We start from the raw sequence: 21043 nt of genomic DNA, 5'->3' as shown, positions 1-21043 counted from the left end.
ATTGGGTTAATAGAGTTTTATGTTCCGAACTTTTAACATATTCCATAAAATGTCTCGAACTTTCATTTCCTCCTAAAAAATCCCGAACTTTCAGTATTTTTCATAAAATGTCCCGCTCTACAAAATTCGAAGACAAAAATATGACTTATCTTGCCGAAAGAAATATTTTGGGGACCATCGTTATTGGAAAATCATATAAATAACCATTGTTGGAAAGTTCGGGACGTAAAACACGATTATCCCTAATTTATTTTATTTTTTACTTAATATATATCGTGATATATAGTACACATAAGATTAATCGGAGTTTTGGTCTCACTAATAATTTTGAATAAAATCGGCCAATTTACCAAACTTCAAATAAAAATAAAAAAATTAAAAAAAATCCATAACTGTAAGTCAGTTGCGAAAACTTCATGGCGCCTTATCTCTACATTTGAACTCAAGATATATACGCACAGTTTCAACAGCAAAATCTCGCTGAAAACATCGAGAAAAATGGCTTCAACCGAATCCGACGCCAAAACGGAGTTCACAGCGGTTGAAAACGGAGAAACGAAAGCAAATCTCACCGTTTTACGACAACAGCTAGTTTCTGCGAAAAGGATTTTCAGCGAAAGGTTGCTCAAATCCTTTCACGGCGATCGAAGCGACGATCGCACGACGAGATTGTACCATGTTTGGCCCGGAAACAACGTACAACTCATTCATGCACAGACTGCCAAAAACCCTAGTGAAAAAAAGGGGGGGATGATAAAATTTGCTCAAAAATTAAACTAAGGATTGTCTTTCGCTTAACACTCGAAATCAATGCATGCAGGTATTTTTCTGCGGCGGCCGCCTCGTGTGCGGCCCCGATCCGAGAGGACTGGTGCTGACAACAATGGCGGTGGTGATGTCGAGTTGGAGTTTCGCTGCTTACGTTGCGAATGACGACGTTTCTCGCGACTCTAGTGTTAAGATAATATGTTGTGTGATCTTGACCTTTATTGTAAGTTTGATCCTTTTATCCTTTTTTTTTAAATTATATGTTCGTGCAAATTCTTACTCTCGCGATTGGAATAGAAGATGAAACACTTTTTGTAAAAATAGGTAATTATTGTTTAATTTCGTGAAACGTGTAGGTTCTTGTCAATTTGGGAGTGGTTAGTACGATTGATCCGGGGATTATTCCCCGAAGCGATCGGCCGTTAGTCGAAAGCACGACCGAAGAAGTAGAAGTAGAAGTAGAAGGAATTAAAGTGAGGCTTAAGTATTGCAGGATTTGCAATATATATCAAACACCACGAAGTCATCATTGCCTTGTGTGTGACAATTGTGTGGAGAAATTTGATCGTCATTGCCCATTGATAGGTCAATGTATTGGTTTGGTACGTTGTTACGTATTAAGGGTTTATATATGTCTTTTTCATTAAGGGGGGAACTTGGATTATATAGTTAAGTGGAATCTAATTCATTAACAAGGTTGGAGGTGGTAGGTTTTGAATTTTATACTACTTTATATATAAAGAAAAAAGTCGAGGGCGAAAAGAGATAACTTATCGATCCACATGTGTCTCAATACTAAAACTACGTATTCTGACCTTCAATTTTATTGCGAAGGACCAAAATTGCGTGTAAAGTGACACGTGTCACGGATTATATGATTTCATCGGAATTTTCGCTAACATAAAAATAATTTTAATTAATTTTGATTTTGCAGAGGAACTACCGACTCTACGTACTCTTCCTCTTCATGGCTTTAGTTTTCTTTGCATACATATGCGCATTCTCCCTCCAAAAGCTCGGGCACAAAATGGCTCAAAACGACGTCGATTTAATTGTGACTTTCGCACTGGCATCATTTAGCATTGGTGCTACATTGTTACTTGGTGTCCTTACTTGCTACAATTTGTACCTAATTGCAATAAATCAGGTACACTAGTTATTAATTCAAATCATGTTTTTATAGTCTTGATTCTTCTAAAATTAGTTATTTTTCTAATACGATTTTTTTTTTTTTTTGGAAATGTTATTTTATACAGACATCGTGTGAGAATATTCTTCAGTATTATGCGTCGTCACAAAATCCCTATGATAAAGGAATTTTGAGTAATTTTATGGAGGCTTTGCGTTGGTCAACGCCACCTCCTAAGGTTGACTTTCGATCAGAGGTAATTTATGATCAAGTATGATGGTGGAATAATATTAGATGATTAAATAAAATTGAAAAAATTGCTTCCTATATTTTGTGGTGTCAATGAGATTGAATTATTTCACATTTGATTCTGTATTTCTATTAACTCATTGGTAGCTGGGATCTTGGCCCCGTCGCATTTATTTTTATGGGAAAACAAAATGAAAAGATACTTTTGAGATTTGCCATATTTATTCATTTAATAGCATCGAAATTGATTTTTATTGATCCCCAAATATGTTTCCCATGATCTTCTAATCGCCATAAAAAGTTCCCATATATCGGATTCTTTTATGTTATCTTTCATTGGGATTCGGGAAAGTAACCAAATAAGTTTTCACCCAAAAATTATCCTCTTGGAACAGTTCTTGAGTTCAATTCCGCTTAATTACGTGCGTTATAGCTTTTATATTTTTGTGTGGGAGTGATCCCGATTGTGTTCGACTATTTTTTCACCTTTGTGTGGTGTAGAAATCTTGCGTCTGCGCGTCTGCGCGTGAGCGACTTATTTGATTATTCAATAGATACTTGTAATTCTTTAAAAAAAAGTTGCATTCTCATTTTCTTTTGATGGCTTTGATTAATGATATCATAAACTATTTTGAAATTGTAATTTTAACGTGATTTTCAAAGTGGCAAATTAAATAACCATATTTTCAATTTTTACAATTTCATCGTCGCATTTTTTTAAATCGCTAGAGTGTTGAATTAGCTTACATGAATTAGTAAAGACAACATTGTCTTTGTGAGGCTTAAACGACATTTCATATAATTTCAGTTAAAAATTTATTCAAATTATGAAATGATTGTATCTTGTATTTGCACCATACTTTTCAACATTCAGCAATTTTATAGAAAACGACGTCATAACATGAATATTACGTGGGGAATCATAAACTCCAAATCAACAATTTTATGATTGAAAAAAAAATTGCAGAGACGAAATTGTGCAAAAATTAAAAAGATGGTGATTTAATTTGGCATGCTTCATAAATCACGTTAAAACTACAAATTTTATTTGACAAAACTCTTTTTTAATAAATTATTTGTAATTAAATAAGTAAAATTTAAACTTTGATATAATGTATTAACCACTCTATCGTTAGGTCAACACATAAACGTGTACATAATTCATTTGAAAATCGGAAAAAAGAAAAGAGAAATCGCTCATGATCAAGTTTTAGTAAAAGGGCTGACTTTTAGAATAATAGTTTGTATATCACCACTAGTATTAATTTTTCTTAGAACAATTTAAATTTTTCTTAGAACAATTTACATGATTGGCTAACTAAAAAAGTATGCCAAAGATGAAATAATTGAAATAACTCACAATTGTTGTTCTAAATCAAATTTTGCAATTTGCTTGTATGTGTCACCATCTTTGTTGCTGCATCACATGATTCTTAGGTCAATGGTCCACAAAAATTGGTGATCTAACACGCCCACTTTAATCACATGATTCTTGATAATTTGATCCATAGATTTTTTATAATACCGACATGAATTAATGGTATAGATCTAAGTTTGTGTGATCCATTATATTAGTAGCAAAGGACCCCATATGCCTAATTCTTGTGGGACTCAAATAATTTTGATACTGTCTGTATAGTAAACATTAGTATCGTTTTTATCAATTCACACATTGTTATAGATAAAGTTGTATCCGGTGCGTGTGTTGGTCAAGCGACAATATGTTAATGTCTAAAGTCAAAGGTTTTAGGTTTGAGTATACAAGACGAGTACAAAATTCTTACGGTTTCCTCAAAAAAAAAATCTTATCGTTTTAATTATTTAGATTGTATATCTATTCACAATTATTAAATTCTAAATTTCTAATTCAAATATAAATATTAGGCTCGATTTGATATTATTAAATATTTAATAATAAAAGAACTACTATGACATTATATTATGACAATATATAATAATTGAAAATTTTAAAAAAGAAAAATGCAAAGAAACATAATTTAATCAAAAAGTATAACTTCACAATTGTAAAACCTCAAACTGAAATCATTCTTTCACCACAAGTCACGCCTTGTCACGGTTGTAAATTAATCAAATAATTTTTAGTCGATTCAATATTAAAATTTAATATTATCGTATTCGATTAATATTCGAATCAAATAATAATACAATATAAATATTTGATTTTTATTCGAATAGCATTCAAATACAATTACAAAATTATAGTAATATTTAATTTGATTCGATTCGTTACGAGCCTATATATGGGAATAAAATGGTCCCAAAATTGAACCAACAAAATAGCAAGATCTTTTTATCTATGTACACTTTAAGTGCAAACACTAAAATTGAAGGTTGGTTAAAGGAAGAAAGAATCATGTGAAATTCTGCTCAATAAAGTGTGAGCACTTGTTCAATTCTCTCTTTTCTTTTCAACTTTTTTTATCACTATAGATTTGAAAGAGAAAAAAGGCTCAATATGAGTGTTTCATAAGCTTTCGTTTTCATTGTGAATAAAGGAAGGTTTTTCTAAATTATTACAATGCTTTCGATGGAAATTTGAATAATAATTGGCTGAATAGAACTTTGTATTGTGACGCGAGTTACTATTGCTAGTATAAAATATCATTATATACTTTTATCCCATCATATCGATCAATGACACGTTATAGTAATTTCTACTAATTATTATAAAAAATAATATTTGAAATCATTATAAATCAACTCGGGCTCACAGTTCAGTTAGTAAAACATTTCCTCTTCAACTAAGAATTGAGGGTTCGAAGAAGACAAAGCCGAGCTCGACTCCTTTGCTCATGGAGATCACGGCGGTTGTTGCTGGCATTATGTGGTGCATAGAGTATGATTTTACACCGATAGATAGAGGTATTTACGGACTCCATGTTAGCTGCACGCGTGATGGCTTGTCCGGAAGAGGAAGGTCAATTTTTACCGGACGACATTTTGGATATTCTTTGTGTTGCTCGTTCGTTTATTCTTCTTAGTGTGAAACATATATATGTATAGAGAGACTAATAGGGCGGCGCATAGCTTGGCGCAATTTACGCGTTCTTGTCAGCAACCAGTGTGTTGGTTTGCTGATTTCCCTCGCTGGTTAAGCGATATTATTTTGGAGGATTCCTCCTAATATAATGGCACCTTCACCGTTTCAAAAAAGAATTGAGGGTTCGAATCACTATAATAAGAAATAGGAAACTGTTATAAATCCTGTTAAAAAAATAAAATCGAACTCCATATAATATATCACCGTTGATCTATATATATTTAGTATTGGGGAAAAGATTTTTCTTGTAAAGTTGAGCATTGTTTGAGAATTCAATATTGTTACAATTTGTTTTATTCATTAAACTTCACATACAATCGATCAGTATATTATGTGGGAAAAAAATTTATTTATCGAATAACATTTACAAGAAGATTGCGATTACGTATCTTATATTCCAAATATTGGTGTTGCTGATCAATCAATTTAATTGTAAATTCAGGATTTACGCGTATGATTAAAGTGGTAGCTATTGTTTCTTTTTCAACAATTTGAATAATAATTTATATGTATATATAATATACATGCACGACTGATTAATTTATAGTTGATGTTTAATTTATTAATTTTATTAATCTATTTGAAAATAAAGGAAAAAAGAATAAGGTGTGCTTTGATTTTTATGTATGTAAACTTGACTATCTTAATATTATTTTCGTGAGGTATAAGAAAAAAAATATTAATGTATACTAGCTCCCATCGAATACTCAGAAATATCAAGATCGAATAAAACTCACAAATAATATAGGAAATATAGACCCCCTATGTATATAACTTCTTCAAAATAAAAAAATAAAATTGTCGCACTTTTAGGGTTATTAGTGTCTAAATACATTAATTTTGGAGTACTTCGATTTTAGACATAAACTTTGAAAGAAGCGAAAAAATACACGAACTTTAATATTATAGTAACTTTATCATAAATTCAATGTATAAACATACGAACTCTACAGAAACCCTACGATTTTTAAGTTTAATGTTTTAAAAATCCTCTCAAAATGACATCATTTATAGATGTCCCATACCTTTTCAAAACGTCCGATGAGTACATATTAACATTTCGACTTACCACGCCAGCTTCAATTTGAACAAAAAATGAATTTAAAGTTCATGAATTTTTTAAAATCCTTTCAAAATTCATATTCATGTGCAAAACCTACCTACCTCTCAAATTAATATATTTAGACGCTAATAATCCTAAATTTTATATCAATAATATACATGTTAATTAATTTTGTTGCGATCGAGCTATATTTATGCCAGCAAAATCGATCACATACATGTGCGAGGTCTTTTTCTAAGTTATCTAAATCCTAGTACAATTATTGTCTTATTATATTTCACACACATTCAAATTATTAGAGATGTACAAGTACGTACATAAAATTACATTAATAGTATTAATTTTTTAATTATTTGAGGAAAGAAAATAGAGTATATTTCGATTTTGGAAAATGGAGCGAATTAGTACAACAGAGTTTAATCTGAATAATTCTGACACAATCCAAACCGACCAATTCAGCCAGAGGAAAAAGATTAATTAAGCTGCAAAATTCTATGTAATTTCAAACTTATAGATAAACATGTTTTAATTTGTTAATTATGGTCTGGATTTAATCTGCGATGACTAGCTGTTACATTTGTGCATGTTTGTCGTTTTATACATCAAATAAAAAATAAAAAATAAAAAATAAATCTGACATAAACAGTTATAGCAATTAATTGCGTTTTGTGTATCTACAATTTACTGTACTAACACTAGTAACTTTAATAATGGATGATTTCTGGTGGAAATTAATTATTTACTTTAAATTAAATGGTTCAAATGATTTCGACTACGAATTTTAAGGAATAATGTGTAATCATATCATAGTATGTGAAGTGTGTATTTATTACATATAAAAATAATTTAAAAACTCCATAATGAGTAAATTAATATCGTGCGATGATTTCATATACATGAGGTCACAATATTATTTTAACGATAAACAACGATTTTTGGTTTTGGAAGAGACACCAAGTACATCAATTGAATACTTTGTATTCAAATTCTAAACTTTAATTTTTTTTATTTTTTACTCAAAGAGCTCTTATTAATATAGAGGGGTCACATTAATAAACTAAAGATTACGTAAAACAGTCGTGATGTTTACAAACTATCGGAATAAACAATTTAATTTAAAGTAAAAAAACAAACAAAGATTACAATGCATATAATATAGTAAATATTTGTATGATTAAATTCTATCATATTCTTTTATTCCGTGGATAGGCGGATGCATTTATTGTGCGGCGTGGTCGACATGGGATAAAATGGACGTTCTATTTTATTATTATTTTTTTTGTAAATCAAGATATTGTTCAATTAGTTAGCAATAACTAACTTTTTTTTCCTCTTAGGGTGCATTTACTTTGATGAATAAGGGGGGAAAAAGTATATTTTCACTTATTTTTCATCATTTTCACATGTTACTATGATGGAATTTTTTTCCGAACATAATGTAATATTTTCTCGGACAGCTCATTTTCACTCATTTGCTCTCCAATGTTGGATGATATTATCCTAAGGTAGGAATGTAAAAATATTTTTTAATATTTTTTTATTTTTCATGTCTAGTAAACATATGATTAAAAAAAAATAAGAATAATATTTTCTCACATTTTCTTATTCATCATTTTCTGATAAATTTTTTACAATCAAAGTAAACACACCCTTAGTAAATTACTAGCAATTCGTTTTTCTTGATTTTTTAATTTTTTTTTTTTACATAAAGCTCATCATTATCTAGATTTTTATGCTCAATAAGTCTTGATCGTTACAATCATGCACAAACCTCACTATCTATTTTGGAATTATTACTTTACAAGTCTTATAGTTTTAATACTGTAAACCCTTACTTACTATAAGATTTAACATTTTTTTTTGAGGAACTATAAGATTTAACATTTAGTAAGTCTATTTTTTTTATCTCAATTTAATTTTATAGGAAATTTTTTAGAAAAATGTGTCGGCGATGGACAAAAATAGTGGGGATCGATGAGAAATGGGTTATGTTTAAAACAGTTTATCCACTAGGGCAGATAATTATGATTGTTTATGGTAAGATTATAGAAATGTCACCTGTCCCTTTCCCATTAAGACAAATTTCATGTAATGACCTTACCTAATTATCTACCCAAAATAAAATAAAATAAAATAATAGTATAAAATATTAGCTTGTATGGCTCATGCATATATAGTGACAGATAAAAGATGAAAAAAAGACTATAAAATTTGTTATTTTAGGAGTTAGGTTTAAATAAGTCAAAAAACTGAGTAAAGTTTAAAACCACCATCTCAATTAAATCCCCAAATCTAATTATTTGGTGGGAACTTACCCACCACAATCTCTGATAATTAAAATCATTAACACAATTGGTAGTTCTAGTGGAATTTCAAATTAATTACAATTATGTTCATTTATTGACAGTCTAAATACTAGGATTGTGGGGCACTTGATGTAAAATTAACCACCTATAATTTTGACTTTATACAAGTTTTAAGTTTTGTAAGAAAATTTGTTGCATTGGATTCAAAAGTCTTACTCCCTTCGAAAATACATATAACTCTTCTTTGACTCCCAAACATATTCAATCTTTAATACTCCATAACTAATTATATAAGTTAATCACAAAATTAGCCTCAAATCTTAATTTTTGTCAACATGTTCAAAGCATAATTAATTTTATTTTATTTTTAGTTAAGCATAATTAAGATACCCAAATATAACCTACTATTATTATTATTATTATTATTATTATTATTATTATTATTACAAGTCCAGACTACATGCATATCACATGAATGAATGCTTCTCTCACAAAATTAGAAAAATGGAAAATGACAAAAACAACCCTGGGAAGAATAATGGCACGTGTCAGGAGGCTGGTGTGAGTGTGGGCCTACATGCAGACAACTGCAGTTTCCCACGTGCCGGGGAATGGAACCTGTTTATTGATCATTAAACATGGCTAAAAAATAAAATGAAAAATAAAAAATAAATAAATAATTACTCTTTTCAAAAATAATCCAGCCCACCTCGCAATTAGATTCTATCACGTGCCACCACCCAATCTCGGGCCCAGTTTCGTGGGGAAGTCACGTGCCCTTATCAGAACACTAGATCCATTTTCCCTTTTACAAGAAAAAGATTTTTTATATTTTTTATTTAATTATTAATTGTTATTTGATCAATATTAATAATAATAAAAAAAAAATTGAAGTATAAAGATTTTTTTTTGAGTTTTATGGATTATTCACTAGTTTCCTTTTATTTTATCATATTGGCATTTATCATATTTTCTTTTACTATTTTCGAAATAATTTTTTTACACTATTAAAATATTCGTCATGATTCGATGTAAAAAGATTTTTTTTAGTACAATATATTTATATTGTTCCATATATGAAAATAATGGTACTTACTATCCCCTCTCATTCAAATTAATTATCGTTCTACACTTTTGCACAAAGATTACGAAAAAAATATTAATTTCAAAATAACCTTTATTGTACTAGATACAATTATTTGTGAGTTATATAATTTATTCGTTATTCTCATTTTCCATGAAAAATAGAAATTTCACAATAATCACACTTTTTTTTTTTTTGGCTATTTGCATTAATTTGTTATTCAGATATGTCATAATGTATGATTTAGGAGTATATATCTCAACCAAAAAAATCAAACAAATAATACAGCATATTTTATCTATTGCCGAACATGTCAATCACATTTGAACTTTACGTTGTCTGCATTAATAGTTAATTTTAATGTAAAGATAAGTAAACGAACAAAAGTTTCACATCTCAATATCATATAAGTATTATGTTCCCTAAGAAAAATATCATACATTTATCTGTTACTTGTACGAAATTTTAGTTTTTGACTTTGGTTTTTTTTAAACAGAGTTTTTGACTTTGTTGTTTCTCAAGGATGATGACGAGTTGGGATAAATTCGAAATTGACTAAATCCAATATATAGAGGATTTTGGGGAATTAAGTGTTATTATTTGGGCCGCCCCATATGTATAATACTTATTTTATAAAATCATATCTATATACTCCATATAATACTTCATATGAAATCAGAGTTGCAACGATTATAATACTCCAACAAATTTATCTCTCTTATTATTTTTTTCTATTTTAATTCTTTGAAAAAACTTGAATTTATTCATAAAAAATATTTAATATGTATGTATTTAATATTTTAATTTGAAATAATCTCAAAATAATTTAATATCGAGCAACTAAAAAGTTAATAGCACTGACTTTGACCTGCTGAGTCTTCTTGAAGCAATAGGTAAATTTCGAGTTTGGTCAAACTTGTGCATTGGTCATATATATCTATTTGCTTAATAAAAAAATTAATGAACAAAAAATATTAACATGTAGTTAATTCATATTACGCCACCTTTCAAAGAGTAATAATAATAATAATAAAAAACTTAATTTATTTAAAATTTTAATTTAGAAAAATTTAAAACTAAACTAATTTTATTGTCTTGTTCATATTGTAGTTATTATTATTATTTTTTTAAATATTTTTTTTCCATTTAACTAATTTAAGACCGGCAACAATGTGGTGAAATAGCAGCACTCATGGAAAAACTCTAGTGAAAATTGTGTACAATAAGATTCATTAAAAATAAATAAATAAATAATGATGATAGTATTTACTTTCAAACTGTAATAAACTGCCCACCGCGGTGGCATTGGTGGCTGACAGGGACAGTTTGGTAAATCCGGCATCAAAACTGGGACAGTTAGTCAGTCTTCCCTCACTTGTATTTCAAGTCCCTTCCCTGCAAAGTGTGCTCATCTCTCAACAGCGAGAGAGAGAGAGAGAGAGAGAGAGAGAGAGAGAGAGAGAGGCAAAGAATAAAGTAAAGCGAAACTTGAGAAGAATATTGGACAACGCCAGCCTTTTGTTGGGCTTCAACTAGTGATCTTCCTTAAACATTTCTTGATATATACAACATTCAATCCCCATCAAATTCTGGGAATTTGGGCTCAAGAAAAATTTCAACTTTTTTCATGGGAATTTCTCGAAAAAGATTGAGGCTTTGAGTTTGAATAATCGATCACGATGAAGATCAGAGGCGGCGGAGAGCAGATTTCAAGGAGTAGTGTTGTGTCTCAAAAATGGGCTCTTTTTCTCTGCCTTGGTAGCTTCTGTGCAGGGCTGCTCTTCACCAACAGGTATAATCATTCATGCATATATTTTTTCAATGTTTTGTATGTTGATTGTATCCTCTTTTGATTTATCATGAGCATGAGAAACCATTTGAAGATATATTTCAATATTTTGCCATCATTGTTAAGAATTTAAGATCCCAATTCTTGAGTATGTAATCTTGTTCTTGATTCTTCTTTTTATCAAGAACTACTTTTGTGATGCCATTTTTGGCTAATTTATGGTGAGGGGACCTCTAGATCACAATTTTTGATGTCATCGAATATAATACTTGCATAATGCTACATTTGAAGGTAAAAAGTATAAAGCCTAAGTTTACTTATTTTCCTCATCAATTCCACTTGAGTTTGATTTCCTAATCACTTTATGCCTCCTTTACTGAAAATTTCTAAAAATCTTGATGTAGTAGATTGAATCTTTAATATTGGATTGGTCCCAGCAATAATTGTGGAAGTTGCATTTGTGGCTTCCAAAAATCAACCTTTTTTCCTCATTAGTTTTTACATCTGTCAAATTTCATCTAAACTAATCTCATCTCTAACTATTGCATTGTTTTAAGATTTCTGCCTATATTGGGAATTTGAGATCAATGACTTGATACTAATTGATGCATCTCGAACAGAATATGGATCGTGCCAGAAGCGAAAGGCGTGACAAGAACGACAGCATTTGAGGCCGAGAGGCTGAAGCTTAAGCTTGTAGCAGAAGGCTGTGATCCAACCTTTGTGAGCACTATTTCTCCCTTCACCTATTGTGTTTTTTCACAAATTTTCTGAGACGAAGCTCTCACTTTTATCACGCGTTTCATCCATGAACAGAGCAGTGTGAAAAGGGTGCCAAAGGAGATCTTCAAAGAAGCTTCCAACACTCAACTTGCTATAGAGTGAGTTTAGTTTGTTTTTTTCTCTCAAGAACATGAAAAGAATGAAGACAACGCTTTGGTTTAGGCGTTTTCTGATGCATTTTCGCGTGTGTAATAATAATAGGACGCTTGACAAGACCATTTCCACCTTGGAGACGGAGCTGGCTGCAGCGAGAGCAGCGCAGGAGTCCATCTTGAGTGGCGCCCCAACGTCTGAAAATGACAAGGGCTCGACTAAAAGTAGAAGGAAATACTTCATGGTGGTTGGAGTTAACACTGCATTCAGCAGCAGGAAAAGGAGAGACTCAGTTCGTGCTACGTGGATGCCACAAGGTCTGTTCTTGAGTACTCCTCGTTCGTGTATGTTTCCTTTAAGACACCTTCTGATCTGCAAGTGAAAAACAGGAGAGAAACGACGAGCATTGGAGTCTGAGAAAGGGATAGTAGTTCGCTTTGTCATTGGTCACAGGTAAGAATAAGTCACATTCTATCTAACCTTTTAGTCACAATGTGCAAAAAAGTTTACATCTCATCTCATTTCATTTCATTTCACAGTGCTACTTTAGGAGGAATACTAGATCGAGCCGTTGAAGCAGAAGACCAGAAGCACGGGGACATCATGAGGCTGGTGAGCTCGAATCACCCAACTCCCTCATCACACATCCATTAATATTTTAAGGCCTAATGTTGTTGAGACACGGCGTGTTTGGTTGCTTCTAGGACCACGTTGAGGGCTATCTCGAGCTCTCTGCCAAGACTAAGGCCTATTTTGCCACTGCTGTCTCCCTGTGGGACGCGGAGTACTACGTGAAGGTCGATGATGATGTCCATGTCAACATAGGTACAGCTGCAACACCATGATCTGTCTTAAGGCCTTTTCAAAGCTTTGAGTGGTTTTTCATTAGTCATATGTTTGTTATCTTTTGCAGCAACGCTCGGTGAGACCCTAGCACGGCACCGGAGGAAGCCTAGGGTTTACATCGGATGCATGAAATCCGGCCCGGTCCTCTCTCAGAGGTATCCCAATCTCCCAAAAACCTATTCCTAGAGTTATGCATTATGCGTTTTTTGAGCTCATTTTTGGAACAGGGGAGTGAGGTACCACGAGCCCGAGTTCTGGAAGTTCGGGGACAACGGGAACAAGTACTTTCGCCACGCAACCGGGCAGCTATACGCCATATCAAAAGACCTAGCCACTTACATCTCAGTAAACAAGTGAGTCTCTCATCAAACACATTTTTTTTTTCTTCTTTTTCTTACATGGACTAATGATCATTTTGTTATTTCTAGGGATGTTTTGCACAAGTTTGCTAATGAAGACGTCTCCCTCGGGTCTTGGTTCATTGGGCTCGACGTGCAGCACATAGACGACCGGAGATTGTGCTGTGGAACGCCTCCGGACTGCGAATGGAAGGCGCAGGCGGGGAACATCTGTGTGGCCTCATTTGATTGGAGCTGCAGTGGGATATGCAGATCAGTGGATAGGATAAAGGAGGTTCATCGCAGATGTGGTGAAGGTGAAGATGCTGTGTGGAAGGCTAAGTTCTGAGAGGTAGCATATATAGAGGTGCATATATACAAAGAGAGAGAAAGAGGAGAGGGAGAGAGACTTTGCAAAGAACTTCTCCATTTTAGAAGAGAAGTGGAGCTGCAAAATGCAGCTAAGGAAGCAAAGCACCACTTTTCCACATTGAGAGCTAAAAAGGTGTAAGCTGCAGTTCAGTGATGGTGAGAAATTGAATTGAAGCTTAATTAGGAATGTGCCACAAAATGTTGAGATCATGTATGTTCAAAATTCTTGTGTTTTTTTTTTTTTTTGATGATTTTGTAAAGTAACAATTGATATCTACATGATAAATAGAGAAGTGAATTGGGGTGCTACTCCTAGCTACCATCCATCAATACATGATAATAGGGTAAGGCCCCAAATAATAGGCAGGACCAAAGGGGTCCAAAACTAGCTAGATGTGTCATTTATTAGGGTCCCAATCTCAGAATTAATAATTGATTATTAGGGATATACAATAATTTTTTAAAATTTTTATTTTTTAATGATAAATAATAATAAAGGTTCATTATATATTACTCCCTTCGTCCCAATTTAAATTGTGCACTTCGTTTCGGCACGAGATTTAAGGAGAATAAGATTGTAGTGTAAAAGTATGTAAAGGTGTGTGGGGCCACATTGTTTGTAGTGTAAAATTATTACTAAAAATAGAAACGCACCATTTTAATTGGAACGGTTCAAAAAGGAATATGCACCATTTAAGTTGGGACGGACGGAGTAATACATATTTTTTTTTGTCATAAATAGTTATAAAAGAATAAAATTAATAACGAGATACAGTACTAAAATATACTCCCTCTGTCCTTGAAACATCTTCCTAAGAGAGGGTGTCACGAGTTTTAATAAAAGTTAGTTGTGTATTAGATGAGTGGAGAATGAGTTCCACAAAAAGTGAAGATCGTGAGACTAATAGTGAGTGGAATTTTTCCAAAAGTAGATTAGAAAGATGTTTTGGAACAAACCAAAATAGAAAGAGAGGAAGATGTTTGAGGGATGGAGGGAGTAATAAATTGTGAGACAAAAAATTTCATATGCAAAATTAACTGGTCCGATCTATTGGGCCAAAAGGGAAAATTTGGGCTGGGTCAAAATATCAAGGCAAGTTTTTGGGCCAGCCCAATCCTAGAGCTGCTTCATGGCATATTATACCAAGCCGGCCCAAAATAAGATTTCAATAGAAAACTTTTAAAATGATTAAGCAACAATTTAATCTCTAATTTTTATTTGGACAAAAATTAATGCGGCTCACATCCGGGTCGGATATATTTAGTTAGAAAAAAAGCTTTTTAATTAACATAAGGAAACTGCGTTACATTATTTTTCTAAAAAAACTTAACATATTATATTTGGAGTAATATTTTAATATTTTTATTGATTTTCAATTATATTATATTAATTTTAATTTACGTATTACATTTTCAACTACACATGCAAAACAAATTAATTTAGCAAAGATATGATCATTTCATCAAATAAATTAACATACTTGATACATGATAAAATATTAGACACAAAATTGATCCATTATCAATTGTTCCATCAAATTGGTCCCACGTAATAATAAGAGGTGGTCTCCCGTGCACCCGGGTGCAAAATGACACTAACACTTACACTAAATGACACTAACACTATCTTGAAATGACACTAACACTATTTTATTTACAAATGACACTATCATGTTATATAAATAACACTGTCGCGAAATGATACTAACAATATATTAAAATGACACTAACATTAAATGACACTATCATGTTATCGAAATGACACTGTACACCCGGGTGCACAGGAGAATTTGTGTAATAACAAAGTCACTGCTGACTTCAAATCTCTTATAATAATAAACCCCGATTTTTTAAGTTTCTAAATAAAAATTAAAATAAATATATTCAAATACTAAATATATTTGTATAATTTATATTCATAAGATCAATTGGAAGTATTTATCAAAAAATAGATAATTTGAAGTATTTTATAATTAAAATGTCGCCGTGCTTATCGGGGAGGTGAATTTCGGAACGCGTCAGCCTCATTGGCTTTGACAAAAACCCATGAACGCAATTAATGTCAAAATTGCACTTTGACCCCAAAACTTCTGTTGATTTTTAGTGTGGGCCCAATATTAGACCATGTCATATCATTTATGACAATCATACACTCTTATCTATTGACTTTTGACGAATTATTTTCATTGTATTTTCTCTTTCTTTTTTGTTTTTTTCTTGGTGTTATTTCTCTACGAGACTTTAGCATTTATTTTTATTTGAAAAGCATTTGCCAATTCAAAATCTTGAGAAAATCAAAGTATTCTAAAGTATAAAAGTAAGGAAGAGGTATTCATTTATCAATGTACACCTAAATAATTTAAGACTTCTCACTACAACAAATTTATATGCAAGTCACAAATTCATGGCATTTGATGGAGCAATTACTCATGTAATCAATTTCTAAATATAACAAAACTATACATTTTTTATATGTAATTAATTAATTTTTTCAATAGGAAGCATTATTACAATTTAAAATTCAATTCCAATTAAAAAAAATTCAAACAATTAGAAAGTTTAGGTGGCATATTTTCATTTTATTACTTCCCCCATCCCACTTCAAGTGTCTTGTTTCTTTTCGACACGATTATTTAAAAAAATGTTAATTAGATTATTAAGTGTTGTAACGTAGAGTTGAAAAGGCGACGTGAGCCCCAAATATTTTCACTTTTTTACTACTTTTTTCCATAAAAGGAAAAAGACATTTGAAGTGGGACAAAAAAAATAAAAAATAAAATAAGACACTTGAAGTGGGACGGAGTGAATATTATATATTTCAAATTACTTGAGTATATTATTATACTATTTAATAGGAAAATAATATACTATATTATATTGTCCTTAATCAAATATATAGTAGAGAGGTAATGAGGTATACTAAGCAAACCACTAATGATGAATGTGTAACTTAGCTTTGAACGATATATAAAATGTTCATTATAAACATTATATACAATACCACACTATTTCCTTTAAATTGAACATTCAATGCATATGTAGATAATATGTAAATTAAACTTTATAAAACAAAGTTCTTTAATAATATATATAATTATAAGAGCGATCTTTATCATATAGAAACTTCAAAAATTGTAGCTAATTAACATGTGTACACATAGATTCAGTCAATTCTTTCCATCAGAAAAACTCACTTATGTGACACACTTAAAACAAACATAACAAACAATATCACTCAAAACTCAATACTAAAAAATCTTCTTAAATAAATTAAATACTCTCTCTCTCTCTCTAGATCTATTTCTCTCGCTTTTGAGGGATTAGAAATAACAAGAAAAAGAAACTAAAACATGACTCCTGCAGTAAGTAGACAAGTGTAAATAGAATTTACCACAAATTTATTAAACCTTTGACCACAGTCGCGAAGACCAAGCAAGATCTAACCTTCCACTTTCATTTTAACACACTATTAATTAGTTAGGGCAAAAACTAGACCACAAATATTTAGCTTAATTATTGGTTGTGTGTGGAAAGAAAGGACTTGACCTAATATCCCCCTCGAGTCCCCATTATATCAAATCTCTCTCCCCAACAAATCTAGAAACCCTATTCCATTCCGACCCACGCGAGATCCTCTTTCCAAAACAATATATTTCCTCACATAACCACAAAAAAATTCAACATTTTCCCACGTGTCAAAATCGAACCGATCTGAATCGAAATACAGAAATTGGGTTCGGTTCGATTCGGTTTTTCAATTTGAATTTATTAGTAAAACTCTCATTTAACCTAAGAAGACCGAGCATTGGTTTTATTCCGGACTCTCTTAATTAATAATCTGGGATGCCAGACGCATAAATAACCCCAAATATGCACCAAGTGTAAACGTTTCGATTTCAAGTTTTTCCGGTTCGATTAATTTTTTTATTTAAAAATATATATTTAATTTTAGCAAAAAATCGAACCGAAAACCAGATGCTGATGCTACGTGGGATGCTGATGTTGGATTAGAAGAGGAAGTATCGAGGAACACACCTACACCACCCCCGACCCCACCCTACCCCAACCCACCCCCAACCCACCCCCTTATATTTGGTCTACATTCTCTAGTCTCAATCTTCCCAATTTGTAGGCGAGTCGTTTGCTATCTCGAAAAGACTTTGCCCATATTTTCTCTATCTTGTTTCCTTCAAGAATATATGGCCACACGAGGTGGACTCTCCTTTGATCCAGATCACCACAGTATCACCAGACTGTTTCACCATCAAGCCAAAACCCACTTCCACAATAACCAGCTCAAGCTCCAGCAGATTCTACCTAGGTTTCCAGCCCCGCCGCCGCCGTCGCCGCCGCTCATGGACGCCCCCGTCAAGTCGCCGCCGACCACCACCATCCAGTTCCCCGTCAGCCACGGCGATCACGGGAAGAGGAAGGTCCTCGACGAGATGGATTTCTTCGCCGACAAGAACGAGGGCGGCGGCGGCGGCGGCCGCGATGACGACGAGGAGGAGAACGTCGGGATTGAGCACCATCGTCTGGATTTTAAAGTCAATGTGTGTTTCTTTACTTTTTCTTTTTTCTGGGATTTTTTTTAGGTGGGTTTTGATTTCTTTTTCTCTTCCGGCAGACCGGTTTGCATCTTCTTACGACGGCGAACACCGGCAGCGAAGAGTCCGGAGTCGACGACGGGATGTCCTCGATTCCGGAGAATAAAAGATCGAAAATCGAGGTAAGATATATCGAGGAATGTTATTGGAATTATTCCGGAGAATAATTCTTGAAATCTTCCGACCTACTGATTGAAGGAGAATCGTCTCAGAAGTGTGTTAGGGTTTACTCTTTACCAATTGAATTGCGTTTCGTCGTCATCAATGATTTTGAAACTCTTTTAGGCGATAAAATGTTGAATTAATCAATGGATGATCGAATTTATTTTGTGACAGATGGCGTTTCTTCAATCGGAAATGGAGAGGATGAATTCTGAGAATGCTCGTTTGAAGGAGATGTTGGATCAAATGACTAACAACTACAATGGACTGCAGATGCATGTGTTAACAATGATGCATCAGCGTAGTGATAATCAAACTGGAGGGGCTACTGCAGAGGAAAGTAAGAATGGCCATGACAATGGCCTATTGGTGCCTAGGCAGTTCATGGACCTCGGCTTCGGGGGCAACGAGGAGGGCTCGTTGTCCCCGCCCGAGGGGAGGATTGGCCGGGACATGCCCCCGGCCCACGACAAAGACGTCGTGGGAGGAGACGAACCTTGCTCGGAGAGCAAGGTTCAGAAGCTCGCGCACTCTCCGAGAAGTGTCGATCAAGCCACCGAGGCGACCATGAGGAAGGCCCGGGTCTCGGTCCGTGCTAGGTCTGAGGCCGCCATGGTATGTTCATTAGAGAAATTATGTCACTCTATATTGATTTAGGGGACGTTTATTTTGGAGGATCAGTCTTGATAGATAAAAATAGTAAGACTAATCCCTTATTTACTTTGAGGATAAAAATACTCAATCATGCATCTTATCAATCATACAAAGTGAACGCTCCCTTAGGATCAGAAGCATAGATTTTACTTTTTTTTCCGCTTCTATTAATGATTTTGGGATTTGTTGATGATGCGTTATAGATCACCGATGGATGCCAGTGGCGCAAATACGGGCAGAAGTTAGCTAAGGGCAACCCGTGCCCTCGTGCGTACTACCGTTGCACGATGGCTGCGGGTTGCCCCGTCCGGAAACAGGTAATTCCCTATTCATTTTCTATTTCATTATTATTATTATTATTGATTTTTTATATATATAATTATAATTTCGTTCGTTCAAGCATTTTCAAAATACGAAAATATAATTTTTTTATTTGTAAAATCCTAACTTCGTCCCTGCTCACATCTCTCGAATCTAGGTCCAACGATGCGCAGACGACACGAGCATCCTCATAACGACCTACGAGGGCAACCACAACCACCCGTTGCCGCCGGCCGCCATGGCCATGGCGTCGACAACCTCCTCGGCCGCGAGGATGCTCCTCTCGGGCTCGATGCCGAGCGCCGACGGAATAATGAACTCGAATTTCCTAGCCCGAACCCTCCTCCCATGCTCCTCGAGCATGGCCACTATCTCCGCCTCAGCTCCATTTCCCACCATCACATTAGACCTAACGCAATCACCCAACCCTCTGCAATTCCCCAAACCCTCGAACCAGTTCCCCCTCTCCTTCCTCAATCCGTCGCAAAACATGGCGGCCGCCGGCAGCTCCGCGGCGGCCGCCCTTCTGCCGCAGATCTTCGGCCAGGCGTTGTACAACCAGTCAAAATTCTCCGGCCTACAAATGTCGTCGGCGCAGGAGCTCGACCAAGGGGCCCACGAGCATCTCTCGTCGCCGCTGCCGCCGTCGCTGCATCAAGCTTGCCAGCAGAATCAGCTGAGTGAGACCGTGAACGCCCTAGCAACGGATCCGAACTTCACGGCGGCTCTAGCGGCGGCGATCTCCTCGCTCATAGGCGGCGGTGGCGGCGGCCCGAGCCCTAACAACGGCGGCCCGAACCCTAATAACAACAACGGCAACAACAATAACAACAACAACAACGGCAATGGCAACGTCACGAGCAGTAATAATAGTAGCAATGGCAACAATAAACTCAATAGCTCGGGGTTTCAAGTCAACTAGCGATCGTCGTAAGCCAATTATTTCCATCTCGATTAATTTCTTTTAATTTTTTTTTACCTCCATACGAAAAGTTCAAACTTCATAACACTAGATACTTGTGTTATCTTTTTTTAATTTTTTTAGTATAATAATATTGTAAAACAAACTGTCATGTTATATAAAAAAAAGGATATATAGAGAAAAGATGTGATAATTTTTGTACGGATTGAGAAATTTAAGGATTGCGTGTGTGAGTCTTTTCAATTCATGCAGATTTTTGTCAATGCTATTTGTATTATTCTTGTGTGGAGCCAACGAGTTTGAAATAAAAAAAGTTTGAGGGCTGAAAATAAAGTCGATCAAATATTCAAACATATTCTCTCTATTTGGCATGCTTAGTGTAGTTGGTAATTTTTTTTTGTTACTTTCCCTTTTTTGTTTTCTTGGAGTCGTTTTCATTAATTGCAGTCAAGTGTGGAGTCAATAAAAACGTCTCCTAGTTGTCTAGAAATTTTGG

At 33.7% G+C, this 21043-nt stretch overlaps 3 protein-coding genes across 3 annotated transcripts; all 3 read left to right on the top strand.

The window, feature by feature from the left end:
* The first annotated feature begins 352 nt into the window (after positions 1-352).
* On the top strand, positions 353-5320 carry LOC131009396 (probable protein S-acyltransferase 1). The gene is made up of 5 exons (XM_057936701.1): positions 353-696; positions 821-991; positions 1125-1370; positions 1703-1915; positions 2025-5320. The coding sequence occupies exons 1-5, from the start codon at positions 499-501 to the stop codon at positions 2172-2174; spliced, it is 978 nt and encodes a 325-aa protein (XP_057792684.1). The 5' UTR covers positions 353-498; the 3' UTR covers positions 2175-5320.
* A 5718-nt stretch (positions 5321-11038) lies between these two features.
* On the top strand, positions 11039-14190 carry LOC131009395 (probable beta-1,3-galactosyltransferase 2). Its single transcript, XM_057936700.1, has 10 exons — positions 11039-11452; positions 12070-12172; positions 12266-12330; positions 12434-12642; positions 12715-12778; positions 12865-12937; positions 13030-13150; positions 13239-13326; positions 13399-13524; positions 13600-14190. The coding sequence occupies exons 1-10, from the start codon at positions 11340-11342 to the stop codon at positions 13856-13858; spliced, it is 1221 nt and encodes a 406-aa protein (XP_057792683.1). The 5' UTR covers positions 11039-11339; the 3' UTR covers positions 13859-14190.
* A 3822-nt stretch (positions 14191-18012) lies between these two features.
* On the top strand, positions 18013-20748 carry LOC131009394 (probable WRKY transcription factor 31). The gene is made up of 5 exons (XM_057936699.1): positions 18013-18434; positions 18509-18610; positions 18825-19265; positions 19508-19621; positions 19783-20748. The coding sequence occupies exons 1-5, from the start codon at positions 18081-18083 to the stop codon at positions 20545-20547; spliced, it is 1776 nt and encodes a 591-aa protein (XP_057792682.1). The 5' UTR covers positions 18013-18080; the 3' UTR covers positions 20548-20748.
* The last annotated feature ends 295 nt before the right edge of the window (positions 20749-21043 follow it).

Source organism: Salvia miltiorrhiza, chromosome 2, assembly GCF_028751815.1.
Source record: "Salvia miltiorrhiza cultivar Shanhuang (shh) chromosome 2, IMPLAD_Smil_shh, whole genome shotgun sequence".
NCBI classification, from domain to species: Eukaryota; Viridiplantae; Streptophyta; class Magnoliopsida; order Lamiales; family Lamiaceae; genus Salvia; species Salvia miltiorrhiza.
This window is presented reverse-complemented; position numbering and strand designations above follow the sequence as displayed.